The sequence below is a fragment of the Grampus griseus genome (assembly GCF_964374135.1).
Source record: "Grampus griseus genome assembly, chromosome: 12".
NCBI lineage: Eukaryota > Metazoa > Chordata > Mammalia > Artiodactyla > Delphinidae > Grampus > Grampus griseus.
This window is the reverse complement of record NC_139006.1, coordinates 62,670,398-62,689,275: the sequence shown is the minus strand read 5'-3', so window position 1 is coordinate 62,689,275 and position 18,878 is coordinate 62,670,398. Positions and strand designations below refer to the sequence as shown.

Genomic DNA, 18,878 nt, shown 5'->3' with positions numbered 1-18,878 from the left:
GGGGCTGTTTCTCAGCCACCTGCAATTTTACCAACGTCAAGTAAAGCCGGCCCGACCTCTTTAGGATGCTCCCTGTGGAGGGGCTTGGCGCCCCCTGGCTTCCCCACCATGGTTTTGGACCGTGGCCTCTGCTGGCTGATCTTGGGAAGATTTTGACAACTGTCGCTCGTCACTCTAGAGGAGGGAACAAAGACCATGGTGGAAGTCCTTTTAACTGAATTTGAGGCAGCTAAACACCTTGCATAGTGCATTTAAAGAGAGTTCTGGAAAGATCTGCAGATGCAAGTCTGTCTGCACCGTCCTCCCACTCTGCCCAGCCCGGCCCTGTCCCTCTTCAGTCTATCCAGGTTCCTCCAAGACTGGGCTAGAGGGTCCACTTCCTCCTGGAGGTCCCCGACACCCTCTCTTCATTTCCCCTTCACACCACGTGGCTTCTACAGATAGTTTTCTATCCCTAAGAACACACTGCTCTACAAGCATTCCTCCGATGTTTCTTCCCACCTTCCTTTAACAACAGTACTCAGACCAGGGGAAGGGTGCGGGGCAGGAAGGGGTCCTCCTGCTGAAATTAAGAAACGTTAGGAAGTCCTGGGCATCTGTCCGTCGTCTCAATCCATCGTGCTGGGTGCACCCTGCCTACTGCCTTTCAAGCCGCGCACAGCCAGCATCAAAAGTGGCTTGTGGAAGGGAGGCAAAGTTCCCTCATCTCTGCTGTCACAGATCATTCACACTTGCAGAACAAATTTTCACCAAATATTGTTCACTTGAGGCAAAATGAACTGATGGGGCTGGAAGTCCCAGTGGTAGCTAACTCTGGTGGAGACGGGGAGCCTTGCCTGCAAGGAGGCCCGCCCTGGGGGTGGGACTTGTGGTGGTTCAAATAGTATGCATGCATTTGACTGTGTTTATGTCATACATCAATTCAAAGGTAAAATAAACCTGTCATTATGTCCGCATAAGTAGACATGGAATATTTTCAGGTAGGCGACGATATCCAGAGAGAGGCAGGGTGTGCTCGCGGGGCAGAACATGAGCTCCCCCACGGAAAGTTGTTTGGTTCTCGTCCCTCACGTGAGGAGCGTTTACAGGACGTTCGCTATAAGTATTTCTCCCCATGTTCTAAGTGGTCTCACAGAGCTGCTATTTCAACCTCATTTTTTTGTAGGAAAGAAAAAGTTGCTGGTGTCTAATATAAACGCGTAGGTATTTGGCCAGCAAGATCACCTACGCCAATACCACACCAGTGTCCGCTGGTGGTGATCCCAGTGTTGGGCCCTCTGGGGTGAGTGTCATAAGACGTGGACAACTGGCGGTTTCTCAGGGCATTTGTCTTTCATCTGTAACCAAGGAACAAGAATGTCTGTCCCTTAGGCATTTTGCTGGCACAAAAATCAACCATCTATGAAATGAGTGCCAAGCATTGTACAAGTACAAACCCTATGAGTAGCATTGGTTTAAATGAAGGAGACATATATATATACACACATACACACATATACATATATATACGTGATATATATATAAAACGTGCCTAAACATCCTTGTGAGGCTGGCGAAGAACCGGGAGTCATTTTCCCACTTTGATTTCCCATTGGAGGTTAACTGATTCACAGATTTGCTTTGACATGACCAAAGACATGTGCACTAATGTACAAGCAATGCAATTCATTTCCAATCAGCTCTAAGGATTGTAAAATTCTTCTGGATATGAAACCAAATTCACCCTGCTTTAACTTTAGTCACCAGTCCTTGGTGTGCCCTATGGAATTTTGCAAAGAAGGCCTAATCTCTCTTTAGAAAGTGAAGACTGCCACCGTGTTGTTCTAGGTGCCCACCCCCACCCCAAGTCTTCTGTTCTTCAAGCTAAACACCTCCAGTTGCTCCAAGCACTCCTAAGGTTACCTGGCTCCCAGAGTCGTCCTCATCCTGGTCATCTTCCCTTTGTCCACTGTCATCTGACTGGAATAGAGCCACTTCCTACTTTTTGGACGCTGTGTTTCTATTGATGAGGCCCGAGACCACATTAGCAATCACAGCGTACTGTCGACTCACACTGCATCTTCTGTCACTCAGATTTCTAGGTCTCAGATTTTGTAATAATGGAGCTATTTGTTGTGAATCTTTGATTAGATCTTAAACATTATTTCATTACAGTTCATCTTGCTATTTTGGACCCGTCTCCTAATTTGTCCAGATCTTTTGGCATCCTAATTCTGTCATTCGTCACACAAGGTAACCTTTCCTCCTTTGGGTCATCTGCAAATCTGTAAAGTCGGAGCTTGCTCTCTGGTGTGAGATGCAGGAATTAGGAAAAAGCACTTTCATTTGCTAATAACCAGTCTCATGACACAACCTCTCACTTCAATAACTATTTTAAGTAGAAAATTATACACAAACACCATGCATCACTTTTCTAGTTATACTTCCTGACGCCAACCATTTGCCATCCAACCTCGATGGTTGCCATGTACAAACAGCTACCCAGAGAGGGGCTGAAGAAGCCCCCGCTGTCCGATGCCACCATGCTCCAGCCCTAAAGGGAGGCAAAGGGCTCCAGGGACATTCACTCACAGAACGTTCTGCCAGGTAAGGAATGCTGAGGAAGTTCCAGACATGAATGTGTGGCTGAAAAGCAATCAGAATCCAAATGCGCTCCAAAGCTGCCTCTTAAAATGCTGCTCACTGTTTCTGTTCCCAAGTAGTTATCATTTATTACCAGAGTGTGACTAGCTTTATGGAAACCATAAATAAAAGAAGAACACTTTGGTCAAAACAGTAAACCTGTTCCTAAAGAATCGCACAAAGCCAAGGGAGCCTCAGGCTGAGTATCACAGTGAGTATCATCAGGAAGCAGGCTCGGGCTCCAGGGCTCTTCTATAAGCGATGTCAAACACCTTCGCTCATAAAAGGTGAGGAGCTCAGTCCCTTCCTTCTTAGGCTGCAGACAAGGGACTGCAGTCACAGAGCAGAGCCCAGTGGGATTCGCGGAATTCACAACACTTCTTGATGGCCTAATGAGTTGCTTATTATGATCACAATCTAAGTTTACTCCTTTCAATTGCATTCTAAGATTTTAAAAAATGTTGTTCACTGCCTGAATGGTTGTGTGGCCCCTGCCGGAAGCCCACTTCCACCTTCCCCTGAGGTCTGGGCTTTATTGTAATACCACAGGCCTTGATGCCCCAAAGCTGTGCCGTCCGGGGCATTTCTGAACAGGCTCCGACGACAGGGGTGTGGTCTGGAGTGAAGAGAGGAATGGGATGGACACTGAGGCAAGACTGGGGGCCTGTGTCAACCCAGGATGGTCAAGAGACAGAGGGGCTCTAATCAGATACCCCAAGTGCCAGATGAGATTTGGATTTGAGAAGCTGGAGAAAGAAATATAAGGTGAGCATGAGAAAAGGAGAGGAAAAGATAGATCTGATTCCCTTCAGACAGTCAGGACATGTGATCTGGAGTGCACAAAGAAATGACAGGTACGACATGAAAAGGGAAAATTATATTTCTTGGGTGCTTACTATGTGGCAGGAACTCACTATGTGTCAGGCTCCTGCTCCAAGCTTGTAAGTGGCAGAGCTGGGAGCTGAACATGGGTCTTTTAATCTCTGAGGTCCATACTTTTCATACCACCCAGCCTACCTAGAAAGACAGAGCATCAGTGGACACAATTCTTTGTGGTAAAACCAGAGAACCAACAGACATTGGTCCATGTCCTGAACATCTGTAACACGAGGGGAACCCGTGGCTGGGTCCACCAAGGTCACAGGACCAGTCTGGTATTGCTGGTAGGCAGACATGGAGCTGCACTACAGAATCTTCTGGAAACAGATCCCACAAATTCCTAGAGTTGAGTTGGTCAAGATGAATTACCATTTACTTTACCTTCTGGTCTTCCCTCCACTTCTTTGTGGTAAATTATTTTCTGCTGTGGCAAAACAAATATTGGGAGGAAAAGGAAAGATTTAATTTTTAAGAGAAAGCGATTTTTCAGGTATGTTTTTCCTTTTACATTGTTCTTAAAATTTGTGCTACATCCATAAACTCTAAGCTATTCTCATCCAGAGAAGAGTGGAATTACCTACCGGCGAAGAGACAGAAGCCCATGCTTCCCAAGCATTTCCACACAAGGACCCCAAAGACCTCAGATATTAAACATGTTGGAGAACACAGACTCAGTGGCACCTCCAATGTGGGCTAGCTTTATAGTTACCATTTTATTAAGTTTTCATAAACTTGACACCATTTTGCTGTGGTCCCTGGGACACCAGGATGATTGCATGAGCCTGGCAGGGAACACTTACCAGTCTATTCTGCCTGTTTACCTTAAAAAAAAAAGACATTGTGTCCAATATCCCAGGAGAGTGTGGTTCCAAGCTAGAACTAGCATTCTAGATATCAGATCATGTCAGTAACAGTCCTGGTGGCCCAGTGGTTAGGAGTCAGTGCATTTTCTGCCAAAACCCAGATCCAACAAGCAGCCAAGGATGTGGAGCTTTGAACCCTGCATTGGAAGGGAGCTCAGATAAAACACCACCCTCTCAGAACACCTCCAGCTCTGAGATTCAGTGCTGGCTAATTTTAATTGATATTCCTCTTGGTTTCCTGGTCCCCACATGAAATGTTAAAGTCTGTGGCTTAACAAGCGCCTTGTAAACAGGACAATGATCTCCCTTGGTTTATAATTACTTTCCCCACTTACAGGCTTCTAAGTCAATGTCACTACAAAACACAGGACCCTAACTTTAGATCTTTCCTCCAGCCAGCCTCCTTGACTGTTAACCTATACTGGGTCTTTGCATTATATTGATCATTATCTGGATTGATGGCTTCCAAAAGCATTTCATTATCTATACATGAGCTATTAGCCTCACCAATACTCATTTTCATGTTATTTTCAAGATGGATAATAGGTCTTCCCAACAAGAAAAAAGTCTTCTGTCACTTATTGTCTTCCAACAGCTCTTTTCATCTCTAAAGAAATGAAAGTAATGCTGATCTTCTAAAAAGTACCTGTGACACACTGGGGTTTTGCTTTCACTGCCCTACATCATACAGTCCTCAAACAAATGCCAAAGTGACAAAAGGGACATCAATGTCCAGATGTCATGCTTAAATTGTCTGCACTGGATCTAAGAGAGGCTACACAATCCTTCTGGTCTATTCCTTCAGTGTAGGGTGGGGGACATCATCTATCTGGAAATAAAATGAGGAAGAAAACACAAAACGTAAAGATACCTGTGTCTGATGCCTTTTTGACAATTTTGGGGTATTTCTGAAATTTTATAAAATAATAGCTCTCATATTCCATCAAAATAGTTTCAAGATCAACGTTGTCACAAACTTCAAAACGTCGTAACCCCAGTTTAGTTTCTTGCTCCAAAGCATTGGCTGCATCAATATATCTGGCCATTTCACAGAAGAAAGAAAAAATTAACTCTAGGTAAAAAGAATAAAGGCAAACAGGCATCATAAGTCCAAGGAGACTCAATACAAATAGTAAGCTTATATTAAAGAGTACATCAAATAAAAACTAGAATACATGGGGTTTGCCTATAGAGAAAGAAGCCCCACATAGGTTAAGTATATCCAAATATTGTCTTTCAAAACATTTTGTAAGTACTTAAAAGTCAAATAACTAAATCAACTAAGAAAATGTCTTGTAATTTACTTTTACTCATTTTTAGCCAAAGATGATTATTTGCCCAACTTGATTACTTCTTTATTTACCAGTATTCATTTTAGGTCACATTTGACAACTGATAAAACCCCAATTCAACCCCAACAGGCAAGATTTGCCATCACTGAGGCAACTCAAAAGAATATGTCATGTGCTCTAAAGGGAATTCCAAAAATATGTTGATCAATATCACCGAGGAAATTTAGTATAAGAAGACGTCATCTACTTGGATGTACTGTATTTCTGATAATTTCTTCATCAGTCACAGATTATACTACCAGGTGCCTCTGCATGCATGTAGTGTCATCACCATGGGTGTCTCACTCGTTTTTAACGTGGTCAGTTGTAAGGCCATCTGACTTAAGTGGTCTTAGCAATGAAGGCAAGCTCCTTGTCTCACAATCCTCTGAAAGTGGAAAAACTCTCTGGTTTTAACCTGAGTCCCTAACTTCTTTTAAAACCAAAAATTCTCTCCTGAAAAATGTGCAATATGCACATATTAGCATACAATTCCAGGAGCTCATCCAAGGGCCTCAGATTAAAAATTCTCATTGCAGTCAGAGTTCCTTCTCTTTGATTTCAAATCTGGCAAGGTAGACGAGAAAACTTTTTTTTATTATGTTTCCTTCCCTGTCCCAGATTCAGATCAGTTAGAAGACTGGACTTCCTTGAAAGAGGTTGCCGTGGCTATTTCCAATGACCTTGCTAATTTTAAAGAATTTGCAAACATCAATTGACTGTAGTCTGTCAGCTTCTATACTTATTAATGGCTCACCACGCTTCTACCCGATGTCTTAATCACCATTTTACAGAGAGAAAAACTAAATACATTTTTATTAATAATTTTTGTTTAGTATGATGTAATACATGTTCATTTAAGAAAACACTAGAAAATACAGATGAGTCAAAAGAACATTCCACTACTCAGAGATAATGACTGTTAACATTTTCTCTCTTTCCAAACATTTTTTAAATGATTAAAAACACATATACTTACATATATGCACTTGTTTAAAAAAAAAAAAGATGGGAACCTACACTATAGATTGCTTGTATATATAAAGATTACTTTTATTGTCAGCAATATAAAGACTGCTGACATCACATTACATTCTGAACTCTTCCCAGGATCATAGGGGGTTTTTTTGTTCTTTTGGGGTCGAGTCTTTTTTTTTTTTTTTAACATCTTTATTGGAGTATAACTGCTTTACAATGGTGTGTTAGTTTCTGCTTTATAACAAAGTGAATCAGTTATACATATACATATATCCCCATATCTCTTCCCTCTTGCATCTCCCTCCCAATCATAGGGTTTTGACTTAAACAAAAATTATAAGACTACATGATGAGGGGCGGAGTCAAGATGGCGTATTAGGAGGATTTGGAATTCGCGTCTCCTCACAACTAGGGTACCTACCAGGCACCGGAGGGGGACCATGGACACCTAAGGGGACGGGAGGTACCCCCAGCGACCGGGTAGGACGTGGGTCGTGGGGGGAGTGCAGGGGGAGAAGTGGAGTTGGGACGGGAGTGGCGCCCGAGGGGCGGCTGGGGGAGGGGAAGGGATCCCACGCCCAAAGGGGGAAACTGGGGAACACTGGGAGGGCAGAGGATCCAAAGGGAGCGTGGCCAGGTTTCCCCTGCCCACTTAGGCCCTCAGGAACCTGCTGAGATCCCAGGCCTGATACTCTGCCCACCTAGGCCCCCTCCAGCCACGCGGGTCCTGAGGGAGTGGGAGGGAGGGAAGGGGGAGCAAAAGTAAAGGCCAGACCTCCGGGACCAGCATCCCTGAGGGGTGGCTGGGGGAGGGGAGGAGTTCCTACACCCAGCGGGACCCACCCACAGTTAGGGGTCCAGTGGCGACGGGAGAGACCCTGAGGGAGATGGTGGGGGAGGGGCATGAAGGAACGGAAGGGAACGGGTCCAGCACTTTCCCTGTCCACTTAGGCACCGGGAAGCCTGTTGGGCTCCCGGGCCTAATCCTCTGCCCTCGGAGCCTCCCTCCTGCTGTGCAGAGCCCGAGCCCCGCCCCTACACCCCCACCCAGGGCCCCACCTCTACACTCGGAGACCCCCTCCAGCGCACTGGGCCTAAACCCCACACACACACCCTCACCCAGGGCCCTACCTTCAAACTCCGGAACTCCACACTCCAGAGGCCCTACTTTCTACGTGCTGCCTCTCCCCTTCCGAGCAGGTCCTAAGCAGAGACCCCGCCCCACGCTTGAACGTTGCCCCGCCTAGGCCCCACCCCCAAGGCCCCAACCCCAAGGCCTTTTCTGGCTGCATGGGTCCTGAGCCTAGGCCCCGCCCCATGTTCAAACCTCACCTCCCACCTGCCTAGGTCCCGCCCCACCCTAAACCCCACCCCTGCCTAAATTCCACTCTGCCTAAACTCTGCCCCCATAGCCAAGGCTCTTTATTTTCCTTTTTTCCTCTTTTAGATTGGGGTTCTGTTTTACCTTGTTGATTCATTGTTGTTGATTCTTTTATATTTTTATTTTTCCTAATAAATCTTTTATTTTCCTAATTTTCTTTTATTCTTTATACTTTGTTATTGTTCTCTCCTTCTGGCTTGTCTCCCCCACCCTTTTTATTTTCTTTTTTCTGTTGTGGTTTTATTTTACCTTGTTGTACTTGTTCCAATTATAGTTTTATTTTTCCTAATATATATTTTATGTGTCTAACGTTATTTTGTTTTTTATTCTTTGATATTGTACTGCTCCTTTTTTTCTTTCTTACTTTTTTTTTTCCATGCCGCGAAGCTTGCAGGATCTTGGTTCCCAGGCTGGTGGTTGGACCCAAGCTCCTGTGGTGGGAGCTCTGAGTCCAAACTGCTGGACTAACAGACCCCAGGAAATATGAATCGGAGTGAGGCCTCCCAGAGGTCCTCATCTCAGCACCAAGACCCAGCTCTATCCAACTGAGTGCAAACTCCAGTGCTGGACATCTCAGGCCAAACAACCAGTAAGACAAGAATACAGCACTACCCAACAACAAAAACAAAAAACTGAAATGACAAAAAAATATGTTACAGACAGGGAGCAAGTTAAAAACCTACAAGACCAAATAAATGAAGACGAAATAGGCAAACTACCTGAAGAACAATTCAGAGTAATGATAGTATAGACGATGCAAAATCTCAGAAATGGAATGGAGAAAATACAAGAAACATTTAACAAGGATCTAGAAGAACTAAACAGCAAACAAACAGTGAGGAACAACACAATTACTGAAATTAAAAATATTCTAGGGCTTCCCTGGTGGCACAGTGGTTAAGAATCCGCCTGCCAATGCAGGGGACATGGGTTCGGGCCCTGGTCCGGGAAGATCCCACATGCTGCGGAGCAACTGAGCCCGTGCACAACAACTACTGAGCCTGCGTTCTAGAGCCCGTGAGCCACAACTACTGAGCCCGTGCCACAACTACTGAGCCTGCGTGCCACAACTACTGAACCTGCGCTCTAGAGCCCGTGCTCCACAACAAGAGAAGCCACCGCAATAAGATGCCCACACACTGCAACGAAGAGTAGCCCAGGCTCTCCGCAACTAGAGAAAGCCCACGCATAGCAAGGAACGTCCAATGCAGCCAAAAATAAATAAATTAAATAAACAAATTAAAAATAAATACTCTGGAAGGAATCAACAGCAGAATAACTGGGGCAGAAGAATGGATAAGTGAGCTGGAAGATAAAATGGTGGAAATAACTGCAAGGGAGCAGAATAAAGAAAAAAGAATGAAAACAATTGAGGACAGTCTCAGAGACCTCTGAGACAACATTAAAAGCACCAACATTCGAATTATAGGGGTCCCAGAAGAAGAGAAAAAGAAAGGGTCTGAGAAAATATTTTAAGAGATTATAGTCAAAAACTTTCCTAACAAGGGAAAGGAAATAGTCAATCAAGTCCAGGAAGCACAGAGAGTCCCATATAGGATAAACCCAAAAAGAAACACACCGAGACACATACTAACCAAACTATCAAAAATTAAATACAAAGAAAAAACACTCAAAGCAGCAAGGGAAGAGCAACAAAAAACATACAAGGGAATCTCCAGAAGGTTAACAGCTGATGTTTCAGCAGAAACTCTGCAAGCCAGAAGGGAGTGGCAGGACATATTTAAAGTGATGAAAGGGAAAAACCTACAACCAAGATTACTCTACCCAGCAATCTACAGATTCGATGCAATTCCTATCAAACTACCAATGGCATTTTTCACAGAAGTAGAACAAAAAATTTCACAATTTGTATGGAAACACAAAAGACCCCGAACAGCCAAAGCAATCTTGAGAAAGAAAAATGGAACTGGAGGAATCAGGCTCCCTGACTTCAGACTATACTACAAAGCTACAGTAATCAAGACAGTATGGTACTGGCACAAAAACAGAAAGATAGATCAATGGAACAGGATAGAAAGCCCAGAGATAAACCCAGGCACATATGGTCACCTTATCTTTGATAAAGGAGGCAAGAATATACAATGGAGAAAAGACAGCCTCTTCAATAAGTGGTGCTGGGAAAACTGGACAGCTACATGTAAAAGAATGAAATTATAACACTCCCTAACACCATACACAAAAATAAACTCAAAATGGATTAAAGACCTAAATGTATGGCCAGACATTATAAAATTCTTAGAGCAAAACATAGGAGGAACACTCTATGACATAAATCACTGCAAGATTCTTTTTGACCCACCTCCTAGAGAAATGGAAATAAAAACAAAAATAAACAAATGGGACCGAATGAAACATAAAAGCTTTTGCACAGCAAAGGAAACTATAAACGAGATGAAAAGACAACCCTCAGAATGGGAGAAAATATTTGCAAATGAAGCAACTGACAGAGGATTAATCTCCAAAATATACAAGCAGTTCATGCAGCTCAATATCAAAAAAACAAACAACCCAATCCAAAAACGGGCAGAAAACCTAAATAGACATTTCTCCAAAGAAGACACGCAGATTGCCAACAAACACATGAAAGGATGCTCAACATCACTAATCATTAGAGAAATGCAAATCAAAACTACAATGAGGTATCACCTCACACCGGTCAGAATGGCCATCATCAAAAAATCTACAAACAATAAATTCTGGAGAGGGTGTGGAGAAAAGGGAACCCTCTTGCACTGTTGATGGGAATGTAAATTGATACATCCACTATGGAGAACACTGTGGAGGTTCCTTAAAAAACTAAAAATAGAAGTACTATATGACCCAGCAATCCCACTACTGGGCATATACCCTGAGAAAACCATAGTTCAAAAAGAGTCATGTACCACAACATGCATTGCAGCACTACTTACAATAGCCAGAACATGGAAGCAAGCTAAGTGTCCATTGACAGATGAATGGATAAAGAAGATGTGACACATATATACAGTGGAATATTACTCAGCCATAAAAAGGAACGAAATTGAGTTATTTGTAGTGAGGTAGACAGACCTAGAGTCTGTCATACAGAGTGAAGTAAGTTGGAAAGAGAAAAACAAATACTGTATGGTAACACAGATATATGGAATCTAAAAAAAAAAAAAGGTTCTGATGAACCTATTGGCAGGACAGGAATAAAGACACAGACGTAGAGAATGGACTTGAGGACACGGGGAGGGGGAAGGGTAAGCTGGGACGAAGTGAAAGAGTAACACTGACATATATACATTACTACATGTAAAATAGATAGCTAGTGGGAAACAGCTGCATAGCACAGGGAGATCAGCTCAGTGCTTTGTGACCACCTAGAGGGTGGGATAAGGAGGGTGGGAGGAAGACTCGAGAGGGAAGGGATATGGGGATATACCTATGCATTTGGCTGATTCACTTTGTTATACAGCAGAAACTAACACAACATTGTAAAGCAATTATACTCCAATAGAGATGTGTAAAAAAAAAGAATAGATGATGGCAGGCCCCATATTTCCTAAATTAACTGATCAGGGGAACAGAAGTGCTTCTGTGTTCCTATTCCACTGTTTGGGTTTGAATGAGGTCTGAACTTAATAGGGTTGGCAGGAGGAACCACTGGAAATTCTTAACCAACAGAGTGACAGGACAAGACTTCAAAAAGAGGCACGAGCAGTAAAGAGAAAGACAGAGTAGGAGAGACAGGGAGGCTGTTAAGAGGGACTTAGGCCAGAGGAGATGCATGTGCAGACCTAGAAGAACCTGTAGCCATGACCCTCCACTGTCTGATCTCACTAACTCTCCCTCATGCATTTGAACTCTGCTCTTTCTGTTTCCCTAGTGGTTCCACTTACGCCCTGCCCCTTCTTTCTCTGTGCCCCTGCTTAGAATGTCCTTGTCCATCCCATCTGTCTATCCATATTCTACACATTTTTCAAGACCAGCTCACATCGCCTTCCCTACAAAGCTTTCCCTGATTGTTTATTCCAATACACAATAATCTGTCCTCTTTGTGAATTCTCAGTTTTTCGTTAAAGGCAGGTCTACTTTTCTGAAACTGATATGTCCTTAAAAATACCTATAGTTTACTTTTCATCTTGATAATCCACTGGTGAGTCCCTTTCCCAGCAGGTCTCAGGAAAATGATCAACTCTAGTATAATTTTCATCGTTTCTAGATTCAAGAGGCCATCTTGTGGCAAAAAGGGTAAATGCATGCTTTGCAAATAGGAAACTCTTGAGGCCATAATAGCACCTGCAGGAGAAGGGAAATCTATCTGACTTTTGTCTTTTTGTTTTTACAGTTCTCCTTTCTGATACAGTTTCTGAAATACAGAATACATTACAATAAAAATCAAGAATTATCTGTGTAAACGACTGAGTTGCTTTCTAATTATTCTACCCATCTACCTGCTAGTAAGTTCTTTAATGGCTGTTCAAATAACATTTGCCAAACATCTATTAATACAATGCTCACAAGGTTGGGGTCTTGTAAGGTGAGTTCAGGTTTTAAAAGGGTCAATTAATCTATGAAGGCAGCATTTCTCAGAGTGTTCCATGGAAAACTAGTCCCTAAAGTTGGCCTGAGGAAAAAAAAGGGTTCCTTGGCCAAATTGGTTTGCAAAGCCCTGAATACTGTGACTTTAGCACAGATATTCCCATTGCACATTAATAAGTCAGAGGATCTGAGAAGTCCTGAAATAAGAGAACCTGTTTAACCCGGTTTATCCCAATGTTTGCCAAGCTTACCTGACCATAAAGCTCTTTTAAAGTTACATCAATTGGGCTTCCCTGGTGGTGCAGTGGTTAAGAATCTGCCTGCCAATGCAGGGACACGGGTTTGAGCCCTGGTCCGGGAAGATCCCACATGCCGTGGAGCAACTAAGCCTGTGCACCACAACTACTGAACCTGCGCTCTAGAGCCCGTGAGACACAACTAATGAGCCCGTGAGACACAACTACTGAGCCCGTGTGCCACAACTACTGAAGCCCGCGCGCCTAGAGCCCGTGCTCTGCAACGAGAGAAGCCACCGCAATGAGAAGCCCACGTACCGCAACGAAGAGTAGCCTACACTCACTGCAAGTAGAGAAAGTCCGTGCGCAGCAACAAAGACCCAACGCAGCCAAAAATAAATAAAATAAATAAATTTATAAAATAAATAAAATAAAGTTACATCAATTAACATTCTGCAGAACGATTGTTTCAGTGTTCCACGCACTTAGAAAACACTGCCCTGAGGTAATTTAGCTCAGGGTTTTTTGAATGGAGCTGAGATTTTATCAAAAGATAACGTAAAATGTGCCAAACCCACATTCCCACTGCTTCAAGTCCTTTGCTGAACCAGGTTGGGTATTAAAAGAATAAAATCCAACTCCTACCTCCTCCATAGTAAAAATAGCAAAGACTCATATACGCTTACTTTGTGCCAGGCACTATTCTAAGCATGTCACATATTTAATCCTCATAATAATAACATCTGCATGACACTTAAATACTATCTTCCATTACTCCATTTTACAAGCAAGGTAACTGAGGAACAAAGAGGATAAGTAACTTGCCCGAGGTCGCTGGTTAGCAAAGAGTAGAGTGGGCATTTGAACCAAGGCAGGTTGGCTCCTGAGTCTGTGTTCTTACCCAGGAAGCCCCCCTACCACACCAACCCGCCAGCCCTTGTCTTAGAGCAAACACTCAGCTCCATGCTGCCCTTGGAATTGCTTTCCATGGATGGTGAACAGTGTGGAGCAACTTCAGGAACACTCTCATATTCCAGATGGGGGAAAAAAGGCACAGACAGGACCAAAGTCAGCCTTTCTCTACTCGGGCTCTCACTTCCACCCCCTTGCTGTGTGTGGACACAGAGATTTAGCAGTTGAGCATCACCTGATTGGCCTGCCTGCCAACCATGGGGGGTGGAGAGGGACTCATTTCTCTGGTCTGAGACTGGTGGTGATGTGGAAAGAATGAGCCATTTTCTCAATAAAATTTAAATCCCCAACACCAAAAAGAGAACTGTCTGATAAAACCGTTTCAAAGTAAGTGGACTGAGAAACGTTTTTGTGTTAAAGATGATACAATTCATCATATTTACCCTGAGAAAAGGGCCATTTCCAAAATTGTGATGTTAAGGTATTATGAAAAAGGCCACATTTTGTAATTGAAGATCTTACATGGTCAGTCCAGGGGAGAAAATAAATCAGATTACTCAATAACAAAGTTTGTTCAGAAGTGCAGTGTTATAATTGGTCACCAAAATGCAGTGCCTCTGAAATTTTGGCAAAAAAATTCAAATCCTTCAATGACTTAGATAATAAAAGAATGCTTAAGTACAGTTGCAGTGATTTCATTTTCTGACTTTAAAAAGCCATCACTTTTTTAAAAACTCATAAAATATGCCCCACACACATTCTGATTTTCCTGAGGTGACCCTCAAACAAAACTAAATCTTCCACACTGGAGCAGAGGAATTGGACCCTGAAGACTCTTGGGGTGAGACAGCCTCAAAAGCGCCCCCACCTAGCGCCAGGAGACTTCTGGTAAGTTCCTAGACTCCTCTGAGCCTCGATTTCTTCAAATGGGGACCTAATACTACTTCCCTTAAAATTTAACAGAAAAAATTCCTCAAGGTCCCTAGAACGGTCATTCCCCTCAAGAAGGCACTAGACTCATTTAAAACAGCTGTTGCTGGCACAGCTCAAGAAACAAGGATCAACTCCTCACTCTCATCCCAGCTGCCTCCTACCCTCCCGCCCTCATCAGCTTTCCTTCCTACCTCAGCACTAGGGTTGCTAGATTCTCAAATGTGGCTTTTAGTTACGGTAGCTCTCCTAGTGCACTGATAGCTACCATGTTTATCAGAGGAAAAGATGCTCTTTCGAACTTTTGGGAAAATACAGCAGCTGGTTGGTTCCTCCCGCTCTAAGGCAGGGTTTCTCCGTCTTGGCGTGATTGACATTTGGGGCTGTCCTGCGCATATGAAGGACGTTTAGCAGCATCCTGGTCTCCTCCCACTAGATGCCAGTGTGCTGCCCGGGAGGTCTCCAGACATTGCCACATGTCCTCTGAGGGGTTCTCCAGGTTGAGAACCACTGCTCTGACTTGAAAGTTTTGAGCCCAAACCCTGAAACCTGAATATTTTCTTCCTGGCTGAAAACTGAAATGAAAGGAAACTCTAAAGAGTAGCCTTCGGATACTTGGTGGTCTCTCTCCCTCTCGCAACTCCTAGCATATCAGCAGCCTTCATGTAAGTGCTCGCACATGAGGTAGGTGGCCAAACTCAAATGATTCCAAATTTCCTCCCCCTGCCAGCTATAGAATGGGCATCGCACAGGAAAGAGATCTGAGCATAGGTCGTCCAGGGAAATGCAATACTTTTATTCCGAGAGAAGGAAAACTGAGAAGAAAGAATGTTATCTTTATGTACATTAGCCAGCAAGCAGTGGGACCCTGGAAGCCGTCTTTGAATGGCCTACACTATCTTCAAACCTGAATGGGACAGGGAAAGTATCCCATGAACTGGGTAGCTTTGTTAATGAAGTTTTCAAATGCATAACGTGAAAAATATCTAGGTAAATGAGACAATAAAAGTATGTGTCTTGGGGCTTCCCTGGTGGTGCAGTGGTTGAGAGTCCGCCTGCCGATGCAGGGGACATGAGTTTGTGCCCCGGTCCGGGAAGATCCCACGTGCCGTGGAGCGGCTGGGCCCGTGAGCCATGGCCGCTGAGCCTGCGCGTCGGGAGCCTGTGCTCCGCAACGGGAGAGGCCACAACAGTGAGAGGCCCGCGTACAGCAAAAAAAAAAAAAAAAAAAAAAAAAAGTATGTGTCTAGGTTGCTGTGGGTGGGCAGGGATAGGTAGCGCACAAGAGATTTTAGGGCAGGGAAGCTATTCTGTATGATACTACAATGGTGGATATGTGACTTTATGCCTTTGTCAAAACTCGTAGAACTGTACAACACAAGAGCGAACCCTGATGTAAACTATGGGCTTTAGCTAATAATAATATATCGATATTGACTCATCAATTACAACAAATGTACCACACCAGTGTAAGATGTTAGTAACGGGGAGACGGGGCAGGGCGGGGTATTGCTGGTGTATGGGAGCTGTCTGCACTTTCTGTTTTATTTTTCTGGAAATAGAAAACTGCTCTAAAAAATAAAGTTATTAACTGTTTTTAAAAGTGAGTATTTGGAAAAGCAGAGGTCAGAGAAAGAAAGGAATCATCTCTGTAAATATTTGTAATGTAACATACCCTTCTTGTGTTAGATAATGCAAAATCAAAATAAGAAGATTTTTTCGTCGTGCTTCTGTCCTCATCTCGCACTGTGAACAAAAAAGAAAATGTAGGTGAGACGACAATGAAATATAACACTCCTTTTATAGCAATAAACCCTTGATGGTAAATGTAACCTGTCAAAAGCAAGAGGCATAACTTAAAGGCTGGAAGGCAGTTTGACGTCTCTAAGGATATATAAAGTTGTTTTCCATTGTTATTTTCTTCTCAGAGCTGCCTTCTCAATTGTAAACTGAAGGTACAGTGATTTCGATTGGGATTGCACTTGACTAGTTAACTTCTTACTGCCAAGCTAATTGGCATTTTGCTTATCACCGCAAAGAAACAAATATATGCACATTTATTTTGACCAGGTGAAGGAAAGTGAGATAAACTCATGAGCCAGAAATCAAGATGTACCATCACAGGTACTGACTTGCTACTGCATCTTAAATTCACTCGGAGTCCCACCCAGACCCTGCACAAATGTGGAGATGAGTTCCAATAATCCATTCAGGGGGACCCGGCAGCTGAGCACTTAGAAATCCATTGAGTAGCAGAGGCCATAAAGGGGACATTCCTGCATAACAATGTGCTTATTCAAACTGGATGAATTTGCACTTTTATTCACAGTATTAATGTGCTACATTACGTTACCTGGTATCTCAAATTCCCCTGATATGTATTCAGAAAATATTTACTTTCACTAATACTTCCCTTACTTGAAAATAACTTACATTTATCTAAGGAGAACACAGGTAAGAACTGGATGAAAGCAAAAAAGGCCCTTGAGTGGCCCAAATTATGTCATAAAATCTAGGCACAAACACACTGATGACATAAAAATTTTTCAGGCATTCATCTAAACTTTCTAAAAATTAATGTAATAAAATTAAAAGTGCATAGTTACTTAAAAATCAAATAGTACTATATTTTCTTTCATTTTAAGTTGCTTTTTCATTGTGATAAAATACACATAAAATTTACCATTTTAACCATTTTTAAGTGTACAGTTTCGTGGCGTTAAGTATATTCAAATTGCACAACTATCACTACCATCCATCTTCAGGACTTTTTATCTTCCCCAACTAAAACTCTATATTCTTTAGACAATAACTCCATCCCCGTAACCCCTGCCATCACCATTCTACTTCCTGTCTCAGTGAATTTGCCTATTCCAAGTTCCTCGTATAGGGGGAACTCATTTGTCCTTTTGTGACTGGCTTATTTCACTTACAATAATGTCATCAAGGTTCATCCATGCTGTAGCATGTATGTGGCTCAGTAATATGGTAAGGAAAAACAGTAATCTCTGTCCCACTCCACTACCCCCTCCGCCCACTCCTGAGAGGCAACAACCTTAATTACTTTAGCTGTTTCTTCTGATATTTGCCTCCATGTTTTTAAACATATCACTGTTTTATAATATATGAATATTAGACATTAAACTATTCACTTCTTGTTAAGGCAGATGAGCAGTAAGCCGCCTTACAGACCTCTCACCCTCTCCTCCCCTTACAGTTATAGCAGTATGCAGTGATTACATTATTATGACTGTGTAAATCATGTTGCTGAGTCAAAAAGTACTGTGGTTACTTTACCATTTCTGGACATTATTTTCCTTGGAATGAAGAATTGCCTCACGTTAAAAATTTGGTTACTTTTCTATATACCTATTGCTAATTTTCAAATCCCAACATACCTCTAAAGGCCCTTCACATCACTTTCCACACATCAAATACATCAGTCAATGTGTCAGTCACACTCCCCCCAGCCATGGCTTCCCTGAAGCCTCCACCCTCCCTCTCCACTCTAGGTTGCTGACTGTTAGGCCTGCTATGGGTGCTCATCCAGGGATTTCCCTTTGACACTTTCCTGCATTGGATCCCCTAGAAATGGAGTCTTCTTTACTGGTCACTGGTTTGGTTTAGCAAAGCACACATCCGCTAAAGTAAAGGTACACGGAGATAAATGTGGTTGAGAATTTGCATGCCTGCAAGTGTTTTTATTCTATTTAAAAATTTGATAGTTTGAAAGGGCATAACATTCTTATTCCTTTGCAGATAAAGGATCTTTTATTCCCAGGAAGCTTTTAGAATCTTATTTTTAACTCTGGTGCTCTGAAATTATACAACGTCGTTGGTGCCAGCCTTTTTCCATTCACTGTGCTGGTCGTTGACAAGCTGGACATTCTCATGCTTCCATTCTAAAAGAAAATGCCTTTTATTATTTCTGTGATAAATTACTCCCCTATGTTTTCTCCAGTTTATTTTTAAGAACATCTATTAATTGAACGGGATATAATCTGGATTGATCTTTTATCTTTTAAGATTTTTTCTCCTATAGTGTCCCTTTTCTTTGTCTCTTTTTTCTATTTTCTGGGCAACCTCCTTGGCCTTGTCTTTGAACCACTCTCCAGAATTTATTTAGACAATAATATTTTTAACTTCCAAGAGCTTGTTCTTTTTTTTTTTTCAAGAGCTTGTTCTTATTTTCTGATTGTTCCTTTTTCACAACATCTTGTTC

At 42.7% G+C, this 18,878-nt stretch overlaps 1 protein-coding gene across 1 annotated transcript in view; it reads right to left on the bottom strand.

Annotated features, from left to right (window-relative positions):
• Positions 1–18,878, bottom strand: part of KATNAL2 (katanin catalytic subunit A1 like 2) — a gene marked incomplete at both ends in the record, with an annotated part of 87,751 nt that overhangs the window by 34,363 nt on the left and 34,510 nt on the right. Inside the window, 4 exons of the mRNA XM_082667668.1 lie at positions 57–174; positions 3,883–3,925; positions 5,236–5,402; positions 16,332–16,402. Coding sequence (XP_082523794.1) covers positions 57–174; positions 3,883–3,925; positions 5,236–5,402; positions 16,332–16,402 — 399 coding nt within the window. The remainder of the gene's footprint in view (positions 1–56; positions 175–3,882; positions 3,926–5,235; positions 5,403–16,331; positions 16,403–18,878) is intronic.